The sequence below is a fragment of the Porites lutea genome, chromosome 5, assembly GCF_958299795.1.
Source record: "Porites lutea chromosome 5, jaPorLute2.1, whole genome shotgun sequence".
Lineage (NCBI taxonomy): Eukaryota > Metazoa > Cnidaria > Anthozoa > Scleractinia > Poritidae > Porites > Porites lutea.
Window position 1 is genome coordinate 35,897,848 of NC_133205.1, and position 23,074 is coordinate 35,920,921.

Below are 23,074 nucleotides of genomic sequence, written 5' to 3' on the forward strand. Positions count from 1 at the left end.
TTAGTGTGTAGGTAATCCATAGGTTTCGAGTCTCGAAAAACCCATGTCGTCTTGCCTAACACTGTACTGTACCGCGAGGTAGCTTGCGTTTTCGAAGGCCATGCACAACCAACAGGAATATATAGATAACGAAATAAGATTAGAGAAACCCAATAATATGAATACGGAATAGTTATTATGATATTAAAATAATATAAAAAAACTTGTATGCCGTGTTAGAGGGCAAAGTTATTTCGTGTTGCCGAGAGCATTCAAGCGTATTTTGTTGCCCTTCATGAAACTAAGGAATATAAATGTCAATGTACACAGATTATAATTTTATCGTAGTAGTAGACTCCGGTTTTAAAAACATCGCCTTTGTAGTTGATGATTAAACTTCTGATAAGATGAAAAGTTCTCAAAATGATGTGCATTTTTCTTCCCCCAGGCTTGTACCCAGTCTTGTACCCATGTTATTTTGGGATTAACAAGTCCCATGGAAGTTGTCCCGTGGGGAGTTATGAAAACGAGTTAGTCTCTTCCAGGCTCCCAGATAGTAGGCAGAGCGAAACGAGAAAACTGCGTTGGGGTTGGGGAGAGACAGGGAAGTTTGTTTTCAATACCGCATTCCGGCTCGTGATATGCCCTATAATTGGTCAATTTTGATAGTTAACGTCACACTTACGTCATCTACTTTGCTCGCAAGCACCGAAACCCTCCTACACCGCTCATTGTTACATTTGTAATTTTGACAAAAGAACGGTTTTTCTGGAAGTGGGAGGGGTAGTAGTCTCCCTCGCAGCCGTTTTTTGATGTCACGCAACGATCCGGGGAGCGTTGCGTGACATCCAAAAAACGGCTGCAAGGGAGACTAGAGGGGTAGTGGACGGACTGAGGTATTTGCCATTCCTTTCGTCGCTTCCCATGAATTCGTGCACGCCTGAAGCACTTAAGTTGATTTTAGCGCAACACAGCGTTGCAACATTGTTGCGACATTGTTTCGAATGGTTATAACATTGTTCCAATATTGCAACGCTATGTTGCGCTACAAGTCGTCGTTGCGAATCGTCCCGGGCCGTGTAACATCATCTTAAAGATGATCTCAACAAATTAGCCTGCTCCCAATGTATAGGTCTTCATCATTAATTTGTAGTCAACAATTGCCTTCTAATAAAGGGCCCGAGCTTGTATCTCTTGTTTTCCCAAATCAGACCACATGATGTTCTCAAGGGATTTAACCTTTTGTCTTTTCAGAAATTTTGCGTACATATGCACGAGGATAGGACTAAATTTGGAAGAAACTGTTCTTTGGGGTAACATCACCCGGTCAGAAGTAAGGAAACAAAACGTCCAAGTTAAAAAGCTCTTTTGTCTTCGGCTTTGTTGGTAACAATGTGATTTTATTAATCGCATGCAAGTAGTTTCTTCCTGTTGTTGTGAGAAAGTTAAATATTTTTAATGTACCTTTTTCACAGTAATAACAAAATACATTCCAAACGTTCAGTTACCAATTAATAAGTGTTCAATGTTCTTATCAAGGCGAACGCAGGGTTTCTGGCCTTGAGGTCTAACAGTTACGCAGTCACCGTTGGGTTAGCGGAGGGTTAGGTCGGTAAATTCCCAAGATCTTATAGTGATCCTTGAATATCGAATAGGAAAATTAGATATAACTTCTTTACTGGGTTCTAGAACAATATTTACCTACATTTAATTAAAGAAAGGCAATGTTTATATACAGAGCACCACGTTCCCTTCTTACTCTCATTTCCTTCTTGTAAAATACTTTCTAATTAAACTCTAAGTTAAAACTCTTTCTTTCTTTCTCGGCTATTCTGCAGGCTCGGAGGCTATTTCCACGATGACGCCATCTTTTGACTACTACTACTACCAACTACTACCAGAATCCTTAAGGGACTCCCTTTCTTGTGCAAATTGGGGCTTACTATGGTCCAACATGTCCCTTTACCATGGTCAACCATGGCTGATCCCTGCCTATGCCAGAGCAGTTTGACCATGGTTGACCATGGTCAAACCTTGGTTATATCACTGCCAAACCATAGTACACCATGGCTGGAAACCGTGTTTACCCTTCAACCATGGCGTTACCATGGTTGCACATGCTCTATCCATCCTCTCGCCGGGAAAATTGTTACTCAAACCTCGCAGGGATTATTCAATTCTAAATATGAAAGGAAACACGAAATGGATTCTGGTAGTACTAGTAGTAATATGACGCCATCGCGCAAATGGCCTATTCTGAGCCTTCCTATTGCCTCAGAGATCGAGGTCGGCTTCAAGGCTTGTCTCTATTTCCTGTAGAACTCTCTTTTTTTTGGTTGTTGCCATAACGACCAAAATTCAAAGCCCTTTTGAAGGCCGCTTGGAAAGGCGGATTCATAATCCCGTATATAATTGGATTTACTAAACTACTAATGAACATGAGGTAAATAGCTGCCGTAAAAATCTCCCTGGGGATAAGGCTCCCAGTGGTCTCAACAATCACTACAGCAGTCACTGGTCCCCATGTTACAAGAAATACACAAATGACCGTGAAACTAGTTTTTAAGAGTCTGATATCAGTTGCAGGACGTCTTGATGAGGCCGCTGCATCTTCTATGCTGTGGGCATTTAGATTTCGAGTGTTTTCTTTAAGAGTCTTATAAATCTTGTAGTAGGAGTAAAATATTGAAACTGTTCACCGTTGATCACTCTGCTTACAGTAATCATGGCCCATGTAATATCCCCTGCTGTCCAATTAAAAGTGCAGATAGCAAAGAGAGGATGGTAGGCCAAATTGCCCCAGCCGTATAATGGCGGTGTTGCAAGAAGCAAAGAAGCCATCCATACCAGGGCGCAGTAGAATCGTGCCTTTCTCTTGCTCGGGAAAAGTCTGGACTATATCGGTTAAAGGCCATAAGTCCCATATTCAGGATAGAGGCAACTCCTAACGTACAATTAATCACAGCTTGAATCTCACACAACCTCTCGCTAAAAATCCAAGTCCCTGTATACAGGCTTATTACCCAAAAGGGCATGTGCAGCGTTGCCATGGAAATGTCCGTCAATGCCAGATTTTGGATGAATACATTCGTTAAGCTCTTGAGTCTGGAGTCTTTATGGACGACATAGACGACTAAAAAGTTGTCGAGGAAGGAGATAAGGCAAATAAGAATGGCCAAGGCCAATTCCAAACCAATCTCACTGCGAGAACGTCTTAGGGGGTCGTGGGAACTCGATCCAGTTTGAGAGTTGTTCACCATGTTATATAAGGCAAAATTAAACTATAGATTGATAGGCTGAAACTGAAACCGGACTGAAACTTTGGTTGACGTTTAGTGTACCGAGAGGTAATCATTTAACTTCATAACTATCGTTTCTGTGATGTAAAACGTTGTAAGGTAAGGCGGTTCGTAGTTGGGCCATCGACTAAGTTTGTCCTTAAACGGAATTCCCAACTGGTAAATTAATTGCCTTTTAGAAGTTCAAATTTTATGCAGCAACCTTTGCAAAGGGTCTACAAATTCAAGCGTTTCAACATTATCTCTTTACTTATATAACTTGTATTGTAACTCACATAAAATCAAAGTTTACGAAATGCAACCGTAAGGGTACTAAAAATCATGAAACTAAAAGCAAGAAGCTTCAATTTGTCCCTGACGAAATTTCTGGGAATATCGGCCTCATCACATTTGCACAGAGCTCTTCCTGCCCTTTTTTGTTTTGGATCTTTCAAATGCAACCTGATAAACTAAGACTCAACAAAAAAACTATGGTTTTTATATTGCTTTTTGGTCTTTCCATTGTTTTGAAAAGCTTATTATTTAATTTTCAATAAAGAGTAGCTCACTAAAGTGGAACAGCAGATCATAATTTAAAATAATGATCTGCTTTTCCTCTTTAATGGACACGCAATAATGGTTGGATCTAAAACAATGGAAAGGCGCATTAAATCAGATGTGATTCCTTCCGTCCTCGGACCTCTTAAAAATAACGACCGAGCGCGTAGGCCTTGAAGTTCAATCATTATCCTTTATAGAAATGACGAAAATTCAAAAGGGTACTAAAATCCGGTTATCAGTAATCTTAAGTACTAGACGTCTTCAAATGAATGGCCACCATTGGTTTCTTCTTGGAAATGAAGTGATTTTTATCCATCGCATGCAATTGCAATCTCTTTATTTCTCTTTGTGTGAAAATGTTTAGAAAGTTATTTTTTCATTGTAATAATGAATGGATTCAACGCTCAGCCACCCGCTCCCTGGACTGAAATCAAGTATACGCGCGAAAAATATACCCAAGCGAAGTAGACTGAATTCGAATTTTGAATTTTCTCTTGTATGAGAAAAGGGGTGAAACAGTACTTAAACCTTCCACTAGGAAGGACCGATCTTCCACTTCTTCTCCATCATCTTCAATTTGTTTAAATGCACCTTTCTATTGTTTTGAATGGGTTATTAGACCTCGGAACTCAGTAGTTATTTGTTATTTCTTTTCTTCTCTTGCGCCTTTCCGTGGATTAGTCATAAGAGAAGTGGGTATGGTATAAATGTCGGAAATCAGTAATTGTTTCCTCCTAAACAGAGAGCGGAGTCTAAACGCGCATTCAAGTTTGAAATTCAATTTAGTCACATAAAGCAAGGTAGTTTAGAAAACATATCTGAAGAATTGTCGTTTGCTGAACCCAAAGAAAAATATCCTCAAGTCAGAGACTATTTAGTTTCTGAATTGCTTCGTCCAGTTCAAAATCTACGGAATTCTTTTTCGTCCATCCATGTAAAAATGCATTTGATATACCCAAGTTGCTCCAAACTAGAGAACAAACTAATCAAATCTGCCTGCTAGTGCTGTGAACGTAAGTTTCTGTCGAGAATGAGCCGAGAGACAGAAGATGGAAATCGCGTCAGCAGTTTCTTAATTTGACGAATGAAAAACTTAAGAATGAACGCACTTTTCTTCAATGATGATATTGAGATATAAACTGAATTTCATTAACCTCATGTAATCACTCTCTGTCTCACGTGGTGTATTCAAATCGTTAAACTAGTTGTGGTAAAGACTTATAAATCATCATGACTTCGATCTTGAAAGGAAAATATTTTCCCGACGATGATATGAAAATGTACGTATGACTTCGCTACTCGGCCACCATAATTAAACATAATTACCAAGCGCTACGCGCGCGCGATCTTAGACTATGTTCTTTCACGAGATGGAATAACCACACCTTCCTTGAGCGGCAGCCTGTCTGCTTTGCAGAATGCCGGTTTGGTGGCAGGAGTCGCTGTCTTCCTTTTGGTTTTCTTTCTAATGGTGTTCTGGCTTCGAAGAAAAGCACAGAAAAATAAGCAACAAGCGCTTTACTCAAGACCGAGAAGGTAATTTGTCAGACATATTAAGCTTAATGGCAGTTTTTCTCCCCCTTATTGCATCAGAAATCTGACTCGTCCCCGCCCCAACATTGATAGTAAACACCCGCTGATAAAAAAACCTGCATTTTTTAAAGTCTGGCAAAATAGGTTCTTGTATTTTGGGGTACGTATGGTAATTTAGGCTAAGTAGGTTCTGAATTAGGTTCTTAATTTTTAGGAAAGAGATAACAGATTGTTGATTACCAGAAAAATATATAAACTTTTACTTTGTTCACAATTGCTCAAGCATGGCCTGAGGCCAATTTGCATAAACTGTTATAATGATCATAACTTTGAAAATTTATCAGAACCTTTCAAAATTTGGCAACCTCGGAAAAACCGGTAACCTGTCGTAAGAAATCAGATATCTGTGTCACGTGACCACTTATGGTCGAGTCCAGAAAAGAACAGAGAACTAAAAATGGGATGGCGAGATGCCACACAGTATATATTAAATCAAGAGCCATAATATTATGGCTCTTGATTAAATACAGTGTTTTTTTATTGCATCATCATTTCTTGCTTGAATCTGGCCGGAATGGTTGACTCACGTTTTTATTTAATTAGTAATTAAGCAAAATAGGTAAGCTGACACTTTTCACCTGTTAATGACTTTTTAAGAAATTAAAAATTCTCTCCTTTCCTGCCACGGAAAACATTCGTACGGTATAACAAACATTTACACCTGGTTAAAGCTTAGTTGTAATCAACCATTCCTACCCCATTTTGAATTTCTTTTTGAATATCATTATGACGTCACGTTTAACGTGACTACATCACTTCAACCCTAATTAATTCAACGCCTCGAAAGAAAGTTTCTCGAAAGTTTTTTGCAACTTTTAGAATTAAAATGCATGGCCGTAGAAGAGTTGAATGAATGAAGGTGAATTCATCTTTAAGTGATGTTTTACTGCCCCCGCCGTTGTAGTGTCTCTTACTCTCCACTTAAACGTTATGGCATACAAGATATCGAGATTATTGTAAAACAGGGAAGTAAAATTTTAAATTTCCCAGTTCAGCATTGAAACAATTAATTATTAACCGCCCTGATTTTCAACACGATATCTATTTTGGAGTTTTTTTTTACATTTCTGTAACCATCATTGCAAGTTTACATTGTATTTCAACTTACTTATCTATACATTTCAAATTCTCTTCTTTTTACATGCTATTTGACGACTTATTCTATCTCGACTATCTGATTCTAACGTAAAATGCTGCTTAATTCTACAATCCTTTTTACACAGCCCAATTTTCATTTCACCCCATAAAAAAATAGAGCTAGGCCATACGCAGAGATATAAAAGCAACCCGTCTACTCAAATTCAACGCAAATACACTTGCAAGTTCGAGCTGCTAATGCATTTGACAGATAGCCTTGGCTTACAAAAATAGTTGCAGGCAAGAAAAAGATCCCGCACTTCATTCCGAAGAAATGTTTCACTTCGTAGTCGGTTTTTATTGATAAAGATAATCCACCATTTTCACATTACCCATAATACATCTCGCTTACCCCCCAAAATTTTGCATCTAGTAACCATTGTGTACAATTCCTCTTGGGTATTTCCAGTTGTCCCAAGAGAAATTGAAGACAATGCCTATGCAAAATTTTGGGGGAAAACGAGGTGTACTATGGGAAATGCAAAAATTGGTTAACGTTTCCATTGCATTTACTGACGTCACCTGTGATGTGACGTCACTTGTGACGTAAGTCTACAGCAGACCGGCGGCACCAAACCGGAAACCCAATGACAAGCACACAATACAATAGTTCGTTTAGAAAACATAGAAAACATATTCCCCAAAGTTATTTTTCTAAGTTAAATTCAATTTCTAAGTACTTAAAAGGTCTTTAGTGACCACCTAACACTGACCCAACATCTTGAAGATTATATTAAACATCTGAAAAATTAACTACATACAAAAACAAATTAATGTATAGTTTAAAAGACGCACTTTATAAAGCCTTTCGTCCACATGGCTTGATCCATGGCTTTCAAACTTCTAATCCTCAGCAAAAGTTTAAATCACGTCAAATCCTCATTGGTCGAGAAATATCAAGTGCATTGGCGTTATTGTCTGATTGGTCATTTGTCGTGTATGATTAAAACACATTATCTTTGCAAAGTCAAACTTGAAAGATCCATTTCTTCGCTGTAGAGGACTTGAAACAGGGCTAAGCCCTAAGAAATCCACGAAGGCATGGTCAAATCAACCTCCTTGAGGGCTTTTAATAACCTTTCGTACAAGTGGCGATATTTGTAGAGAATCCTTCTTTTTTTATCTCAAAGTTTTGATGAAGGCAATGGCGGCACAAAACTGCATCCAATAGTAGGCCTCTTCGCCACTAAGCTGTTCTTCGTAGAAGTTAGTTATATACTGCACCGTGGAGAGAAGCCCAGGAGGATTGGCGTGGATCACTACATAAACCAGTGCTGGAACGAATTCGTCAGCCCCAGGTACGCTCGTCTCACTCGCCATACACAGGAGGTTCATAATAGTGGCGCAGCATCGATTGACGCACTTCAGTTTGTCAGTGGGCGTCTAAGCGGAAAGACAAAAGAAATCGATAATTCTTTTCGTCATTTTGAGTAAATCTCCGGGTTTTGTGATTTATTCATATTTAATGACACTGCATTTACAGCAGTTAAAAGGAATACTCACCACCGACAGGTAACGATTGTTTATTTCGCATGAATTTCAATTATCAAATAGCAAACAAATTTCAGTACCAGTAATTACCTTGTAGGCGTTAATCTTGAGTAACTCCTTCTGAGCAGACTCCCATGGCGCCTCTTTCCGGTACATCTATCAGCAGCACAAAAAAGACAAACAGTATTACAAAGAATTAATGGCATTTCAGACAGTTACCATCGCGGATTCAGCTGATATAGCCATGTTGCCCTGCCTCGTACCAAGACATCCTTGATTTTTCTTGTGATAGTTGCGGCACAAGCGGTCATGGGAATTTCAGGTATGCATCGGGAAGATTATAAAAAGCGCAAAGGCACGTGGGAAGGCCCATTTCTTTGAGTTGCGACTACAGACGAAAATCCCCCAAACCCTCTGCAGGAGGAGCCAACAACAATGTGAGGTCAGTTGTTGACAGGACGAAGGAAAGTCTCCTAGCGTGTCTAAGGAGATGAAATTTCGTCACATATCCGTCACACTACAGTTCTCGATTCATGTGTAGGTAAAACACACCTTTGCCACCCGCACAGCCTTGTGGTTAAGATGAATCTTCTTCTGTAGGTTGGTCACGTGTTCATAAAATGTTCTGAAATTTGAGGAACAAATAATTAAAAATGGGCAATAACAATAATAGGGATACAAATGAGACCGACAGCCTTCAACATCTCTGTTTTAGCCAACCATACCGCTTGAGAAAGGATTACCTCTGCTATTTTCTATTCGTGTATTAAACACTTGGATATTTCGACAAAATATTTATACTGCTTACTCTGTATTAGTATTCTCTTGTGCAGCCGTTTATTTAGTACTGAGCGCTGATGCAATTAACTCCTGCATGGGGGCCTAGCGATATTTTTAAAAAAAAAGACATTTTGACCGTACAGAAACAAAGACACTTTTCTTTGGTGTTAAACCCTTTCAGTGCTAAAATCGCCAAAGTCAAAATTGATTAATTCAACAAAATTTCCAAATTTCATTTTGTAAAATTCTGAAAACTTATACTGCCATGAGAAAGTGCTGCCAAAGAGATTTCACTTGAAAGTTCACACCACAGCCACAACCTCAAATGCTAGAGGCACGTACTAGACAATCAAGCAATACTGAGTGAAAGTACCACTGAAGACGTAAGTTTCATTTGAATGTTTACATCGCAGACAAAAAACTAGACTCTATCATATCATTCACTTTGGGATTGGAAGGGTTAATACTGTAACACATAGTGATACTCTAAACAGGCAAGGCTGTTTCATTGCGTCAACAACAGAATTCTTCACCTATCTCTTTCCATGTCCACTTCACCATTTGGGTAAAATGCGTATTTGAAGATACTGCTCATGATAGCTCGTTCCGTTGCCACAAAGGTGTCTTGCAGCTGCTCTTCACTTGCACCTGTCGATCAATTTCATAAAAAAGGCTTCATAACACTGGCACACATAGTGATAACGTGAAAGGGCACAGTGTTTTGCATCACTGAGACTCTCGGCATAGCTGGAGTGCATCTTAGTTTCTACAGCATCAAGTAGCTAAGAGTACTACTTACCTTACTTGCAAACTTGTTCGAGTAGTGTAGGGTGCACCGATTATGCTTTTTCGTGGGAAAAATCTCAAGTTTTCTAGTTATTTTTAGGTCGATGAATGTCCTGGTTTTTGATTGGTTGACTAGAAACTAAGAAACGTACTCATTGATTGACTATTGTTGTCGAAAGAATAAGCATCAAAATGCCTGGGAAAGGGCCCTGGGATGGATGAAGGCTTCCCTTGATGTAATGTGTCTTCACCAAATTTGACTGAGGAGAGACTAGGAACGAGTATGCAACCGTCCTACATGAGCGTAAAAAACACTGTACCTGTCCAAATGGGATGCTTTCTCATTTCATCAGCTAACTTCTCCAGGAAATCTTCAAGCAAATCACACTGAAAAAATGAATAACAAAATAGGTTTTTTGATTGCATTTCACAATAACAAACACGCTAAGTTTTAAAATTATGCCAAAGACTGAGGTGAACTTCTGCAGATATTTTTATTAGCGCCACCATTCAAGTAAAAGCTACTGAGCAGTAATTAAAGTTTTGAGAGCTATGAGGTACATAGTGGTTTCTCCTTTTGATTCTATAGGCAAAATTCCCTTAAAAAGAAACCATTTGAAAGTACTTGTCCACAAACTAAAAACACAGAAATCATTAAGTTGTTACGTCCTTTTTATCATGTTTGACTGCAAAAAGGCAAGCAAGACCAGGTCTACATTAAAGTTTGAAATGCTACATGAAATTATCCTTTGCAAACCTTTTCATCTGGTGTGGGTAAAGACTGAAAATCGGAGGTGAAAGCATTGATCTCTCCCTTCTCTTTGGACTCAAGAAACAGCTTCACACAAGTCATAATGAAGTAATTTCGGCAAATTATTTTGTCCCTGTTGGAGAAAGAACAAAAGAATCAATCTTGTCCTCAAGGTATCTCTTCTTTCTGCCTTCCCCTCCACCTCTCCCCTGGAGTGATCTTCCCTTGCTCCTTCAGGGGTGGGGAGATGAAAAAAAACTAGGAACAACATTCGCCACTTAACAAAGGAGAAGGAAACTGGGTCGAGTTAACTTTCGCAAAGACTTCTGGGACTGTTACCAGGGACAGGGGAAAAATTGACCAATAGCTGACTGGTGAATCCCCAGTAACAATCCCACAAACCATTGCGGGATGCCCTTTGGTTCCAGTTCCTTCTCGTTTCAAATTGCAAAGAAAAAATAAGCTATTAATGTGTACAGTAAGGAAATATCTCTAAAAAACAAAAATTGTGGCATAATGTGGTGTGTGAAATCTAACAGCCATCACTGATAACGAGAAATGGATTTGCATGCCTACCGAATCACATTAGCCCCACAGAGAGGACTTACAGGAGTTTTATAGTTTCTATTATATTGTTAAGTGTGCATTCCCAGAAAGCAATTTTGGAGTATACAGCCCACTTCCAACAGGACAAAAACATTGCTCCCGCCATCTCAAAAACCAAAATTTTGTTCTCAAAGACACAGAACAAAGAGGAATACCAATAAGTAGAGGTGGTTATTGCTCTTGGTCTTAAAAAAAGTAAGACTAATTGAGTAAAACAAATGATCACATTCCTCATTCCTCTGGACAAAATATATTTACAGTGTAATGCCAAGTCAATAAAAGTCAAGAATTCCTGGGCCAACAGTCACATGACCGTAGAAGTTACACATTATCTCTGTTAGCCTGTGGACAAATGTGATAGTGTGAGGATCAATCATTCTTACTTGAGTTTCTGAGTCAGAAATTAATGCTACTATTGAGTATTTTAGCCACTAAAGAACAACAGTCAATCCTGTAGATATTCTTTTATCACTTTTATCTATTGTAGGACATTTTTTTAATGTTATTAATTTAATTCTTGTTTATTTACATCTTGCATGATGGCATCCCCATTGCGGGACTAGTAATTTTTGAAAGGATAAAGAGGACTGCAGTTTTGAAATATGAACACAGGATATTCTGAAATCTAGCCACTTTTCTAGACAAAGCAAAGAGAGTCAGACATCGTTACCTTTCCACTCTATCCACTAATCTCTCCAAGTGAGAATGCGTTGCTAATAAACCTTGATGGGCATTGATTAGATATGCCAGGTATGGCGACCTTGACTTGTACTCCTCTTCTAGAGCATCTAACAGTTTAGAACAGCTGTGAAAAGAATACTTAATGCTGAAACATGGTGAACTGTTTTAAGGCATGACAGATCTGTCATGGCGTGATAACAAACGCATAAAAAACTAAATCTGAGTTATTACATAACATGTAGTTACTACCCTGCTATACAGGTATGTGAAATAAGAAAATGAGTTTTCTTTTGCGTGTAAATAGAAGGTTCTTAGTTTTACACACCTCGTACATGTAGCATTGGCTTTGTACTAGGCTTGTTAACTCAAGTTACCTTCACACAGTACTGGATGATGAGTTACTACCCATTCACACAAATGTATCCTTGCTACTTTAAACATTTAAGATGATGAAGTTGTTCAGGACTGTTCATACCATGCCGGTGGAAATAATTCTCAACTGCACTGGACTTCTATTTTGGCATTCATTTTAGAACAATTATGTGTATAAATTTTCATACAGTTAGCATGGGTCTGTGTGAACAGATCACCTAAATGCACAGACGTTTGTTACCGTGTGAAACAAGCCTCAGCCTTGACCTACCAGAATTGTAAAACTGAATGGATTACCTGCAGTCAGATTTTATGTCTCGTGCAAATGTCATTTTTTTTGTTTTAAACTCAGTATCAACATTGCCATCTTCTTATCATTCCAGAGACAAACTAAGGTAAAAATAGATTTCGCCAATACCTACAAATACATAATTTATCATACATATTTTACCTATGGGATGGCAGCTCCCTAACACTTCTTATTGTCTCATGCAGTTGCGCTGATAGGGACCTGTCCTGAAGATTAATAGCCTCAGCAAGCTGCACATGAAGGAATGTCATCAGTTCTTGACTTGGTCTTTTGCTGTGTGTCCTTGAAAAAACAACACCCACACTATACCTTTTGTATGTTTAAAAAACTATTCTCAAACAGCACCTCTCAAAAATTAAGAACACCTAGTGTTTATCCCTCCCAAGTGCTTCCCTTCCTGCCTGTGTTTGAATTTCATGAGAATCTTTATTTGTGGGTATTTAAGTTCACGTAAAATTAAGTACCAACCAATAAGGTAAGATATAGAGGATTTAACATGGCCGCATTGAGATACGAAATATCTCTTCAAGTGTTGAAAAATATTTCACGAGTGAGTGCGCTCACGGGTGAAATATTTTTTTCAACACAAGAAGAGAAATTTTGTATCTCCAAGTGACCATGTAATGTTCTATTTACTATATAAACACCAATGAAATCCCAAACCATTTTACTTAAATAGTTTTTGATCTGAAAGGTGCGGTTTATTATGAAGCCATGGCAACAGTGATATTTTCACATGTGAAGATATCAAGTTTTTGTGTGAAAGCTCACTTGGTATTTCATTGGTGTTTACATAATAAATAATAATATCAGTCTGGACTTGAACACCTACTTTATATCTGGAACTCTGTTATCAGGATGAAGCAATGGAAGATTTTGAAAGTCTGCTTGGCATAGCACCATCCTGAGTTTCCTTTTTGAGTTTTCAAACCTCTCTTCTTCATCAACGAAATCATCCTGTTCCTCACCAGCATCTTCTTCATCATCATTCGCTGCTGGAGCTGACGGTCCTGGCCTGCTTGTCTTTTTTGCTGTGTACTTTTCTATTATCATTTCTATGTCTATTACAAAAGTAACAGAATTTCTACATTAAATATCAAATATTTTTTTTGGTTACACTTAAAAGCACCCAGCCAAAAGCGCATTTTGAGTGGTGGTAATTAGTGGTGGTCACTTACAGGAAATGTTTGCTTATGAGCATCAAACCCAATGCACAGGAAAAAATAACAGATTCCCATTTTTGGATATTTTAGGGTAATTAAAGAATACCCACAAAAATCCCAAATTTGGAAGAGTGAGACAAGTCCCAACCAGGGAACTTGGTTGGGAATTCCCTGGTTGGGACTCGTCTCACTTTGCCAAATAATTTTGGGATTTTTGTAGGTATTCTTTAGATACACTAAAATATCCAATATTGGGAATCTGTTATTTTTTCCTGTGATGGAGGGCTCTTACAACAGGAGGTCCACACACATCTATTTTTGGAAGAGAATTTATTGTCATGCCATTTCTAAGATACAAATAATTATGTCTAGTTCCATGTTGTCACTAAAAGTTCTTTGTATATGTTACAGGTCAAATTTGATTTCAGGTTAATTTTCATTTAACCTAGGTTGATTCTTAATTTCTAATGTCTCCTAGTTCTAGAAGACAAAGGAATTAAGAATCAACCTAAGTTAACAAATTTTAACCGGAAATCAAATTTGACCTGTAACATATATGCTGAGTAGCCACCTACAAAGCGAATAAGGAGATCAGATAATGTTTTAGGTGACAAGCTTAGAAAAGGTTCGAAACAGTAATATTATAAAACCAACACCCCCAAAAGTAAACATGGTGACAGGAAGCACTGAGTAACTTCGGCTCAAGCTGCTGCAAAAGAGGCAAAAGTGAAAGTAGTTTCTCATCAGAGATCATCATTTACTCCGAAGGTTCCAGTTACAGGGTTTCGATGGGAAAATTTTGGTGTCTTAAAACAGGTGGTCACTTATATAAGGGGTGGTCCCACATAGAGGATTAACTATATTATTAATTACTTTATATTTGTGGTGTCTTTGACACCCTTAGCCACAGGACACCAACACTGAACTACTATCTTTTTTATTACATCAAGATTAAATTTACCTTTTGTAGTTTTCACCTCAACATCAATGTCTAGTGCATCAAGTGTTTTCTCTGCCAGTTTCTCATACACCCTTGCACCACTTGTCTTGGATGCTTTCTGATCCTTCTCTGAGCGTCCCTTCTTCATTATTTTGAAGAAGCCTTTGTCCTTTTTACCACTGAGCTCACTGAAATCATCCTCGCCATTGAAGGAGCCTTTTGAAATTTTGGACTTTCTTTTGAACCGGCGTTTAAAGGAAGCAGCACGAGAAGTTTTCTTTCCTGACTGACTTGTCTCTCGATCCTCATCAGCAGCACTGGAGGACCCACTTTGTGCCGGAAAATCATCGCCGAAACTCAAGAAGCTTGCCTGACTATCACGATTGGATCCCTCACCTTGAGCACCAGTGATTGTTCCACTACTTGTGCTTCCATGACGGCTTACTGCACTTAGTCTTTTTACTCCATCAGCTACCTCCCTGGAACGAGGGCGAAATCCAGAACTGGGTGAATCTATGCGTTCAGCACTAAGAAGGTCAAAACCAGAATCTTCTTCTGTTATATCGTCATGGCCTACTTCAAAATGGCTGCTACCCCTGCTAAACTCCAACCCACTGCTACGATTGCTACTGAAAGAACTCAAACGGGTGCTACTGCTGGTACTGATAGCACTATCGCGGCTTCCTTCAGGCTGATCACGGAACGCAGGTGTTATTTCTGTACCAAAATCAATCAAATCAATACTCCCAGCATGCGTGCCATTTGTCCTCACTAACACATCCGGTGCTGCATGGACATCTGCTCCTGTAAAACTATCTTTGATGTTGTTGTGCAGCAAATCAAAATGGTCCATCCCTGCTACCATCACTGGATGAAGAGGCTCTGGTATATTTGCACCAACATTAGTCGAAACCAAAGAGGCTGGATCACCCTTGACAGTGCCATCACCACTTCCGTGATCAGAATGATAATCCAAGCTCTCCTTCCTCATTACAGACTTTATTTCCTTGTAGAATTGGGTTGACTTTGAACTGCTTCTCTTTCTGAATGAGTTATCTGTTTTTACCTCATTCTTTGGATTTTTAATGCCAAGGACCTGAACAACAAAAAGTTGTAGTTATTCGGTAATAATTATACCCATAGCACTGCCGCCGCTTAAGTGTATCAAGTGTCAACTCACTATCTTAAGCACAAATTGCCACAACATAGCAGAAAATAAATTACCGTAAACCACAAGCACAGCATAACTTTAAAATTTTATTATCACTGGCTAATAACTAGCATATTTACCTTTAATTTAAGCATTAAGTACCAAATTGTGGTGCTACATAAGTAGGGGATTGATGCAAAAAAACGATTTATCAACTGTATTGAATAGAGAAGTGATAAACTGGCCACAATGAAACAATTCAAAAGCTGACACTCCATAGCATTGTTGTTAATCAAAGTGGGATTCATTCTGACAAAGGGCTAGTTCTTAAATAATTTATTTTCAACTTTTGATTCCTTTTACCAAGGAAAAATTTACTATTAATCCATTTTTTCAAATCTTCAAATAACTGTACTCCACAGGGTTCTTAAATGAACCTGTCACCCATAACACCTGTCATGGGTATCTCAGGTAAGCATTATGGCTGTCAAAATGCGTTGACCAGTGGATCAATTTTATCTATTAAATTCAAATAAAAGAATGACTTTTTGAGTAAATGACCATGTAAAACACTGACTGTTAGTTGCTTTTGCAATGTACCTTTCTTCGGTTTTAGTTGTCGGAATGAAAAACCTGTCAGCAGATCACAGATTGACCAGACAATTACTGTACATTGCAATGGTTCTGCAACATTGAAATATAGTCACCATAATTATTGAATTTTTACATTTGAGCCAAGGCCTCTTGCAGATGTCCTCTTTCCACATGCAAAAACATGGCTGCTGAAAAGCTGACCATGCATAGTGTGTTGTACAGCAATGGCTGTACAAAATTCAATTGAGGAACCTGCTTCAATTTACTGATAACACCTAGATTATTATTATTACCTTCTCTTCAGAGAGCATTCCAGGGCAATCAATGGATGAATAACCAAGAGAAATTACTAGGACATCTTCCCCTTCTTGAAACAGAAAAGGTAACCTCCTGAGAAACTCTTTCTTGAACTCTTCAGATCTGTTCACAACAGCTTGTGGATTAAACTGTGACGGCTGCCTTGTTTCAAGTTTGCCCTCTCTTTCCTCTGCTTGAACTTCACCTAGACTCTGCTTGCGAGACTGTTTATCTTTCTTTTTAAAATGTCGTCGTTTTGGTGGCTTTGGACTTTGCTCTGGTGCAGAGTCATTACTTGCCACATCTTTGAGCCGATCTTTAGGGGGCGTGGCCTCAAGGATGTCAGGTTGGGGAGGCAAGTTAACCAGTAAATCTTTCAACTCTTTGTGGTTGACGATAATCTTGTGGTCTTCACTGTGCTCAACCATCCTTAAAAAGCTTGTCTTTGAAACAGACAAATGGTTATTGAAATAAGTTAGTTTTAATAAGTTGTACAAAACGTCTTATGGGAAGGTCTGAAAACATAAAAACAAGAGGAATGGCAGGGTGCAAAGAAAATCATTTTTACAGCTTGCCATTCGGGCAAATTGAGCTAGCATTTACTAGCCTAGACGTAATTTCAGCTAGCCCCAGAAACTTTTTGACTAGCAGAATTGATGTCACAGTTCTTCTGTTATTTGAATTCCTCAAAAAACATTACTTGCCCATAGGGCAAGTTAAAAACAGAATTCACTAGCCCGATAGCAAAATCCACTAGCCCCAGGCTATCAGACACTACCTTCTTTTCACGCTGAATGGGATGATACCAAAACAGAAATAAATCCCACACTGGCATGTGCAGCACCAGCAATCAAGGTTTTACCTCTTGCTCTTTAGAGAATGTGCTTTGAGCCACTTGTGGTTTGATAGAAAATGCACTTTTGCTCTAAGCAATAAAGTAAAGTCTGAAGCTAAATTGAATTTTGGTAACTAAGAAAACACTGTGAGACTCAGAACTGATAAGAGATTATTGATCCCAAGGGCAGGAATGAGACTGCAAGGTTCCATTCAAGGTGCCTTGTACTCAACCTATCCAGAGTGGGACATACAGATAAGACCACAACAAAGGGGGATTCCCTCCTACTCTAACTTTTGACTACACCATTGAAAAATAAACTGCTTTCTGTAATACATACATGTATGTACTTACCAAGGCATGGAGTTCATTCTCTGTGATTAGAACTGAGTTACGGGTTAGACCAGGAAGTGTCTTTTGAATAGGAAGATCTGCAACTTCTGTTTTGTTTTCCAGCACAGCATCTAAATATGATGTAATGCATGCCTATGAAAACAAAAGGTGACAGAAGAGAAAGGTCGCTACAAAACAGCAAGATATACTTGTCAGTCTTGCTTCAAAAAGCTTCCTTTCCTGGCCTAGTGAAACATAGAAAGATCTTCTGTCGAACAAAAGAGTGTAAAGAGTAGCTCAGGTGACCCATGAGATAGCCACTATTTAACACAAGTGACTGACATTAATATGTTCTAAGATGCTACTATTTCTAAAAATCCTGGACTGGGTTGTTCAAAGCTGGGTTGAGATAACCCGGGGTTAGTGGGGAATTTGAATTCAGATATGAAAGCTAAAGGCAAAAATTCATTGTAATTCTTTTTCTCTTCAATTTGATGATTGGATGCTCTAAGAAGAATAGAGAAATTATTGGAGAAAATGCTTTTGAATGAAAAAAAAGAAATCCGGACTAAAGTTTTACTCTGGGTTAGCGCTAATCGGTCTTTGAACAATGGGGCCCTGAACTTAAGTCACAAAAAATCTCTGTTTGAGCCTGTTGAGCTGGTGCTATGTATGAGCTACAGTAGCCCTATCAATTCAAAATAATCCCTATCATTTTATTAAAACTATTGTCTGAGTGTCCTTCAGCTTTTTTAAACCATCTGGGCTCACTAAATTTGTAAGAGAAATTCATTCTGGTGTGATTGAAGTATTTAAAAAAAAAAAATTGTGAACGTGCCTGTTTTGGCAACTTTGAAATAACAGTCTAGGTAAGGCCAACCTTCCAAAAAATTTTGGAAAATCAGACATCAAATTCATTTTTAGACAGAGTTCTACCAGTAAGATTTTTTTTTTGCAGTTCTTGGGTAAAAAGATCGAGACTTCCTTAACGTTACTGCTTAGTTTATCACCTTAATATAACTTCCTCCACAGAATATTAATTTGTTCAGATGTATTTTTTTCTTATGACCTGTTTTTGCAGAATGATCATGAATAAAATTGAATCTCATCTAATTTGTGCACCAGTTTATGGATCAACTAGTATTGCTAAGGTATTAGACTTTAAAATAAGATTAAGATAATTTCTGTGTAAAAAATAAAACCGCAAGCTGAAGTAAATACTTACAGGGTCGATTCTTGAGAATAAGTCTAAAGATCTTGCAGTTTCAGCACTTTCCGTCGAACAGCTGCAAAGCAAACAAGAAGCAATCTGTTGCAGGTTCTGCAATGCTACTTCGCTGATTTGGACATCGGAGGTGATGCCGAACTGCTCGGGTCTAATGATTGCAGGGCACACGAGGAAATCAAACAAGAGCTTTAGTACCATGGATCTTGCTTCTTTTTCATTGACCATACCACTTAATGATACGGTGTTGAAAAACTGACAAACGATCCAGCGAAGGCTTTGAGGAAAGCAGTACAGTTTGGACTGGAGGTTTTCCACAAATTTGGTACATTTAATTGGCAACCGTTGCTTGAGGAGGGAATCATCGGACAGAACCTGCATGATAGGTGCATGCAAGGCAGCAGTCAGGTACAACTTCGTGGAGAACAAGCTCTCTACTAAAATCCCGAAGAGTAACGTAAAAGAATTCCTGTGATTCTGAAAGAAATTTTCGGGGCCTTCGTCTCCCGAGACTTTAAGCTCGATCAAGCGTTTCATAAGCGATAAAACATAGTTTTCATCCTGAGGAAGCAAACAGTTACCATACAGAGAATTCAACAACAATCGAATCAGCTGTGAAGTGTCTAAATTGATTTTGTCGGCGTAAGCCAAAGTCGACGCTACAAGGGAGGGATTTTCTCTCAGACCTCTTAAAAAATCCCAATACTTTGACTCCAAGTAGCCAAGATGCCTTGAAGCGTCAACAAAACGTGCTGAATCCAGCCGATTTACTGCTTGGCCACATTCTTCGGGTGAAGCCCTTAGCCGCTGTACTATCTTCCACTGTTGCCGGGTTATCCACGACAAGTGATAAAGCCTTTCACAGCTCGACAGTATTTCTGCATTGAGGTTCGATATTTCGGCTTTTTCTTTGTTGACAAACAGACGCTCCTGCTTCAAGCGTTCCTGAAGATTCCACAGTCGATTTCCAGTGGATGTTTCATCCGCCATCTTTAGTTGGGTTGCTGGCCATGTTACCAACTGCCAATCACAGATAGTTTTATAAAATAGAGGTATATTTTTAACGTGTGTTTTCATTGGTTGTCGACAAATTGTATTGTAAAAGTCTACTTCCTCATGCGAACAAAGAACACTTTAGCAAGCGGGTTTCTTCGTAAATGCCTCATTCAGACTCTTTCAGTAAAAACAGAAAGGAAAAGCCCAAGAGACTTAAGTACATTTCCGTTAACGAGAAAACTGCCCACGTTTTCCTCACGTTTTCCTCCTGAACGAAGGGCATCCAATAATGGACACCTGGAACCGACCCCTACCTTTCGTTAGTCATTTTCGTGCGCTTTCGTTAAAAGGAGGACACTTTCGAACGGTGCTATCTGTCTTTAGCGAGAGCTGAGTGTACAGCTTACGAAACTGAAACTATAGATTTCTGTGGTTTCAAATTTTTTGTACACTCGGGAGTCTAAGAGATCAGCTGTTGGGTTTGTATTGTTGTTTCAAAAACAAAAAGAAACGCGGAGTAAGCGAAACCAAAGCATGACAAAAGAGCTAGCGCTTTCTCTTCATCAGTATTAAACAATCCCTCGGTTTCAGTTTTGTTCAATAAAGTTTGTAAAATTTGACATTACTTTAACCTCTGGCTTTGGTCCTCTCAGTAATAGTGTCTCTTTTTAATACTCTGTGTTGCATTGCTCAGCCGCAGTGAATCCTATATTACTTCCTGTGGTAATATCACGCGGTCGAACTAAGCGTAAATGATCGTCATTTGAACATGAGTACCAGTATTTTTATATCCGGAAAGTTTGTTTATTCGGAATTTTTGGTTACCGCATAGAGTACAAAATAAAAAGACATATTTGTAAAAAGTTGTACATTAGAAATAACTGAGAATTAACATTCGTATCGACGAATAAATAGCAATATCTAAACAAAGATCCGATAAAGAAGTGTAAATGATTTTGACCAATTTCTACGACGTTACGTTACAGCGCCGTTTAAGCGATGTTGTAAAAACTGTTCAGATATAACGCGCACTCTGATTGGTTCATGATAACGCTTGCTTTATAAGAGTACAAAAAATCGGAGCCCAAGTTTGTTTTGAAAACTAGGAAGTAATACGTGGAGAATTTAACGCATTCTTTATCATAAGACAAGTAAGAAAGCCTTAAATATACTTTTTTTGTAGCAAAGCACTTGGGAGGGGCTAGAGCACTCAAAAAGTAGGGAGAAACATTAGACGACTACTCCCTCTACACTATAGCCCCTTCCTGTGTGCTGTACAGTCAAGGCTTCTTTATTTTTTAAGAATTTAAAATTGGAATCAAAAGGGATATTGTCTGACAGTCGGATAATCCAACGGGTATCGTAAGTATACTGTGAGGGGGTCGATGCAAAATAGCTGATAAGGCACTGAAATGCAGCTGAAAATTAGTAGCAATACCAGTACATTTCTTAAAAAGAACAGAACTCTTAGTTTTAGTTCCCAAACAAATTTCTGTCACCCCCTGGTTGGCGGTAACTCGGCATTAGTCGAATTCGACCGTAGACTGATCCGGTTGGAAGGGTTCAATAATTATCCCTTTCATGTGTATTTTAGGGCCTTTTTTCTAACTACCACGAAACAAGTTCCGTCTACTTTTCCCAACATGGTCTCTTGTTTGCATTTTGCTGAAACGTTTTGAAACCTGTTCAGTTGCTTTTTTGATCAATGATCACCACACATTAAGATTAAAGGAACTGGACAGACGCTTACAGATCCTCTTTTAATTAAGCCACCCGAGGGGCTTAATTATTTCAGACACCTTTGAGGGGGGTGGGGTTGGGGGCTTAAAGAGACGGGAGGCTAATTTGAGACGGTGGGGCTTGTTTAATTTAGCAAAGACGATGGTATGAGTTCTTCATAAAGAACTAAAATGCAAATTGGAAAAGCTCAAGTGCAGGACGTGGGAGGTCATGCAGCCGAGGATCCAAAAGAAATCCAGACTTCCAGCTGGTGAATCTCAAACCATCCTGGATCAGACCGAATTAGTCCACACGAAGTTTTACAGTCATGATTGATTAACACAGTCTATCATTTATTGGTGAATATTAATAAGGGGGAGGGGAGGAGAAGCTTATTAATTTTCTTCCCCTGAAAGGACTGAAAGGGGAGGGGCTTGGCTTATTAGAAAAAGCCATGTTTTCTCATCACTCATCACTTGTCCTGCCACCCTGAGAAGGCGTCGGAAAGGGAAAGGGCTAAAAAAGAAAAGAAGCAAAAAAAACAGGAAAGGAAGGAGATAAAAAGACGATTTGCGAACAAGGAAGGAAAAAGATTATAACTCCCATCAGAATTGATGTCATGATGAATTCAGAAGGGAAGTATCCGGCACGAAGAGTCCAAAAAACGACAATTTTTTCAGTAATATCCGAATTAATCGAATAAGCTGTGGTAAAATTTCAAAGAGATATCTCTCACTATTACGTGAATGATTAGAAAGCCGGTAGACTGGGTTGTGGACATGAAAAGCATGTCACGGCTTAACCTCATAAGTTTCCCGCCAAGCCCTTCCTTCATGCACTATGGTATTTTGTTCACAATGGTTGACTATGAGCGTGAAAGGACAGTGAGTTCCCGAATAAAGTAAAAAAAACAAAACAAAACAAAACAAAAAAAAAGAGTCAGGGGCTTTGCTGTATTTGAGACATTGAGTCAGAGCGCGACAAAAGTTTGCGTGAAAATGAGCTCGTTGTATCACATTTAAAACAGGGCATGACTTACGTTTCAGCCTGGCGCCATTGCGCTACAATTTTCCGCATTGCCCACCGAATTAAATTGGTGGCTAGAACTCTTCATTATAGTTATTCCTTGCTCGAGGACTTTGAGAATATCTCAAAATGTAAAATTGTCGCATTGATGGACTTGCGAAACTGGCACTTCGCTCATTTAAAATAACTGTCGCTAAACGCCATTTTGCTTATTTATTATTTTATTTTTTTTAAGTAGCCGGACCCTTTAGTGTTCCGTAGTTTACTTTGACCAGGAGACAAGAAAGTCGCTTTCACTACTTGCTAAAATCTTCTAGTAGTTTCCCAATAATTGAAAATTTATTAATCGCAAGGGAGGACCTCGTGCGCGTAGCAGCCTCCTCCTCAGGCGCTTCGTTTTTCACATGGGAGAGGCGAGGGACTGGTGATAAACCGCAAGGGACCATGGGAAGGGTACGCACATTTTTGTCG

General features: G+C 38.8%; 1 protein-coding gene and 1 pseudogene across 1 annotated transcript; both read right to left on the bottom strand.

Annotated features, from left to right (window-relative positions):
• Positions 1 to 2,272: 2,272 nt before the first annotated feature.
• On the bottom strand, positions 2,273 to 3,239 carry LOC140938306 (visual pigment-like receptor peropsin; annotated as a pseudogene).
• A 2,818-nt stretch (positions 3,240 to 6,057) lies between these two features.
• Positions 6,058 to 20,168, bottom strand: LOC140936852 (GTPase-activating protein and VPS9 domain-containing protein 1-like). Its single transcript, XM_073386359.1, has 13 exons — positions 18,863 to 20,168; positions 17,659 to 17,790; positions 16,466 to 16,912; positions 14,450 to 15,524; positions 13,158 to 13,386; positions 12,467 to 12,607; positions 11,633 to 11,767; positions 10,363 to 10,489; positions 9,926 to 9,992; positions 9,353 to 9,467; positions 8,592 to 8,664; positions 8,130 to 8,195; positions 6,058 to 7,931 (listed from the first exon to the last, which is right to left on the bottom strand). Exons 1-13 carry the CDS (start codon positions 19,937 to 19,939, stop codon positions 7,668 to 7,670), a joined length of 3,948 nt encoding a protein of 1,315 aa, XP_073242460.1. The 5' UTR covers positions 19,940 to 20,168; the 3' UTR covers positions 6,058 to 7,667.
• Between the last annotated feature and the right edge of the window lie 2,906 nt (positions 20,169 to 23,074).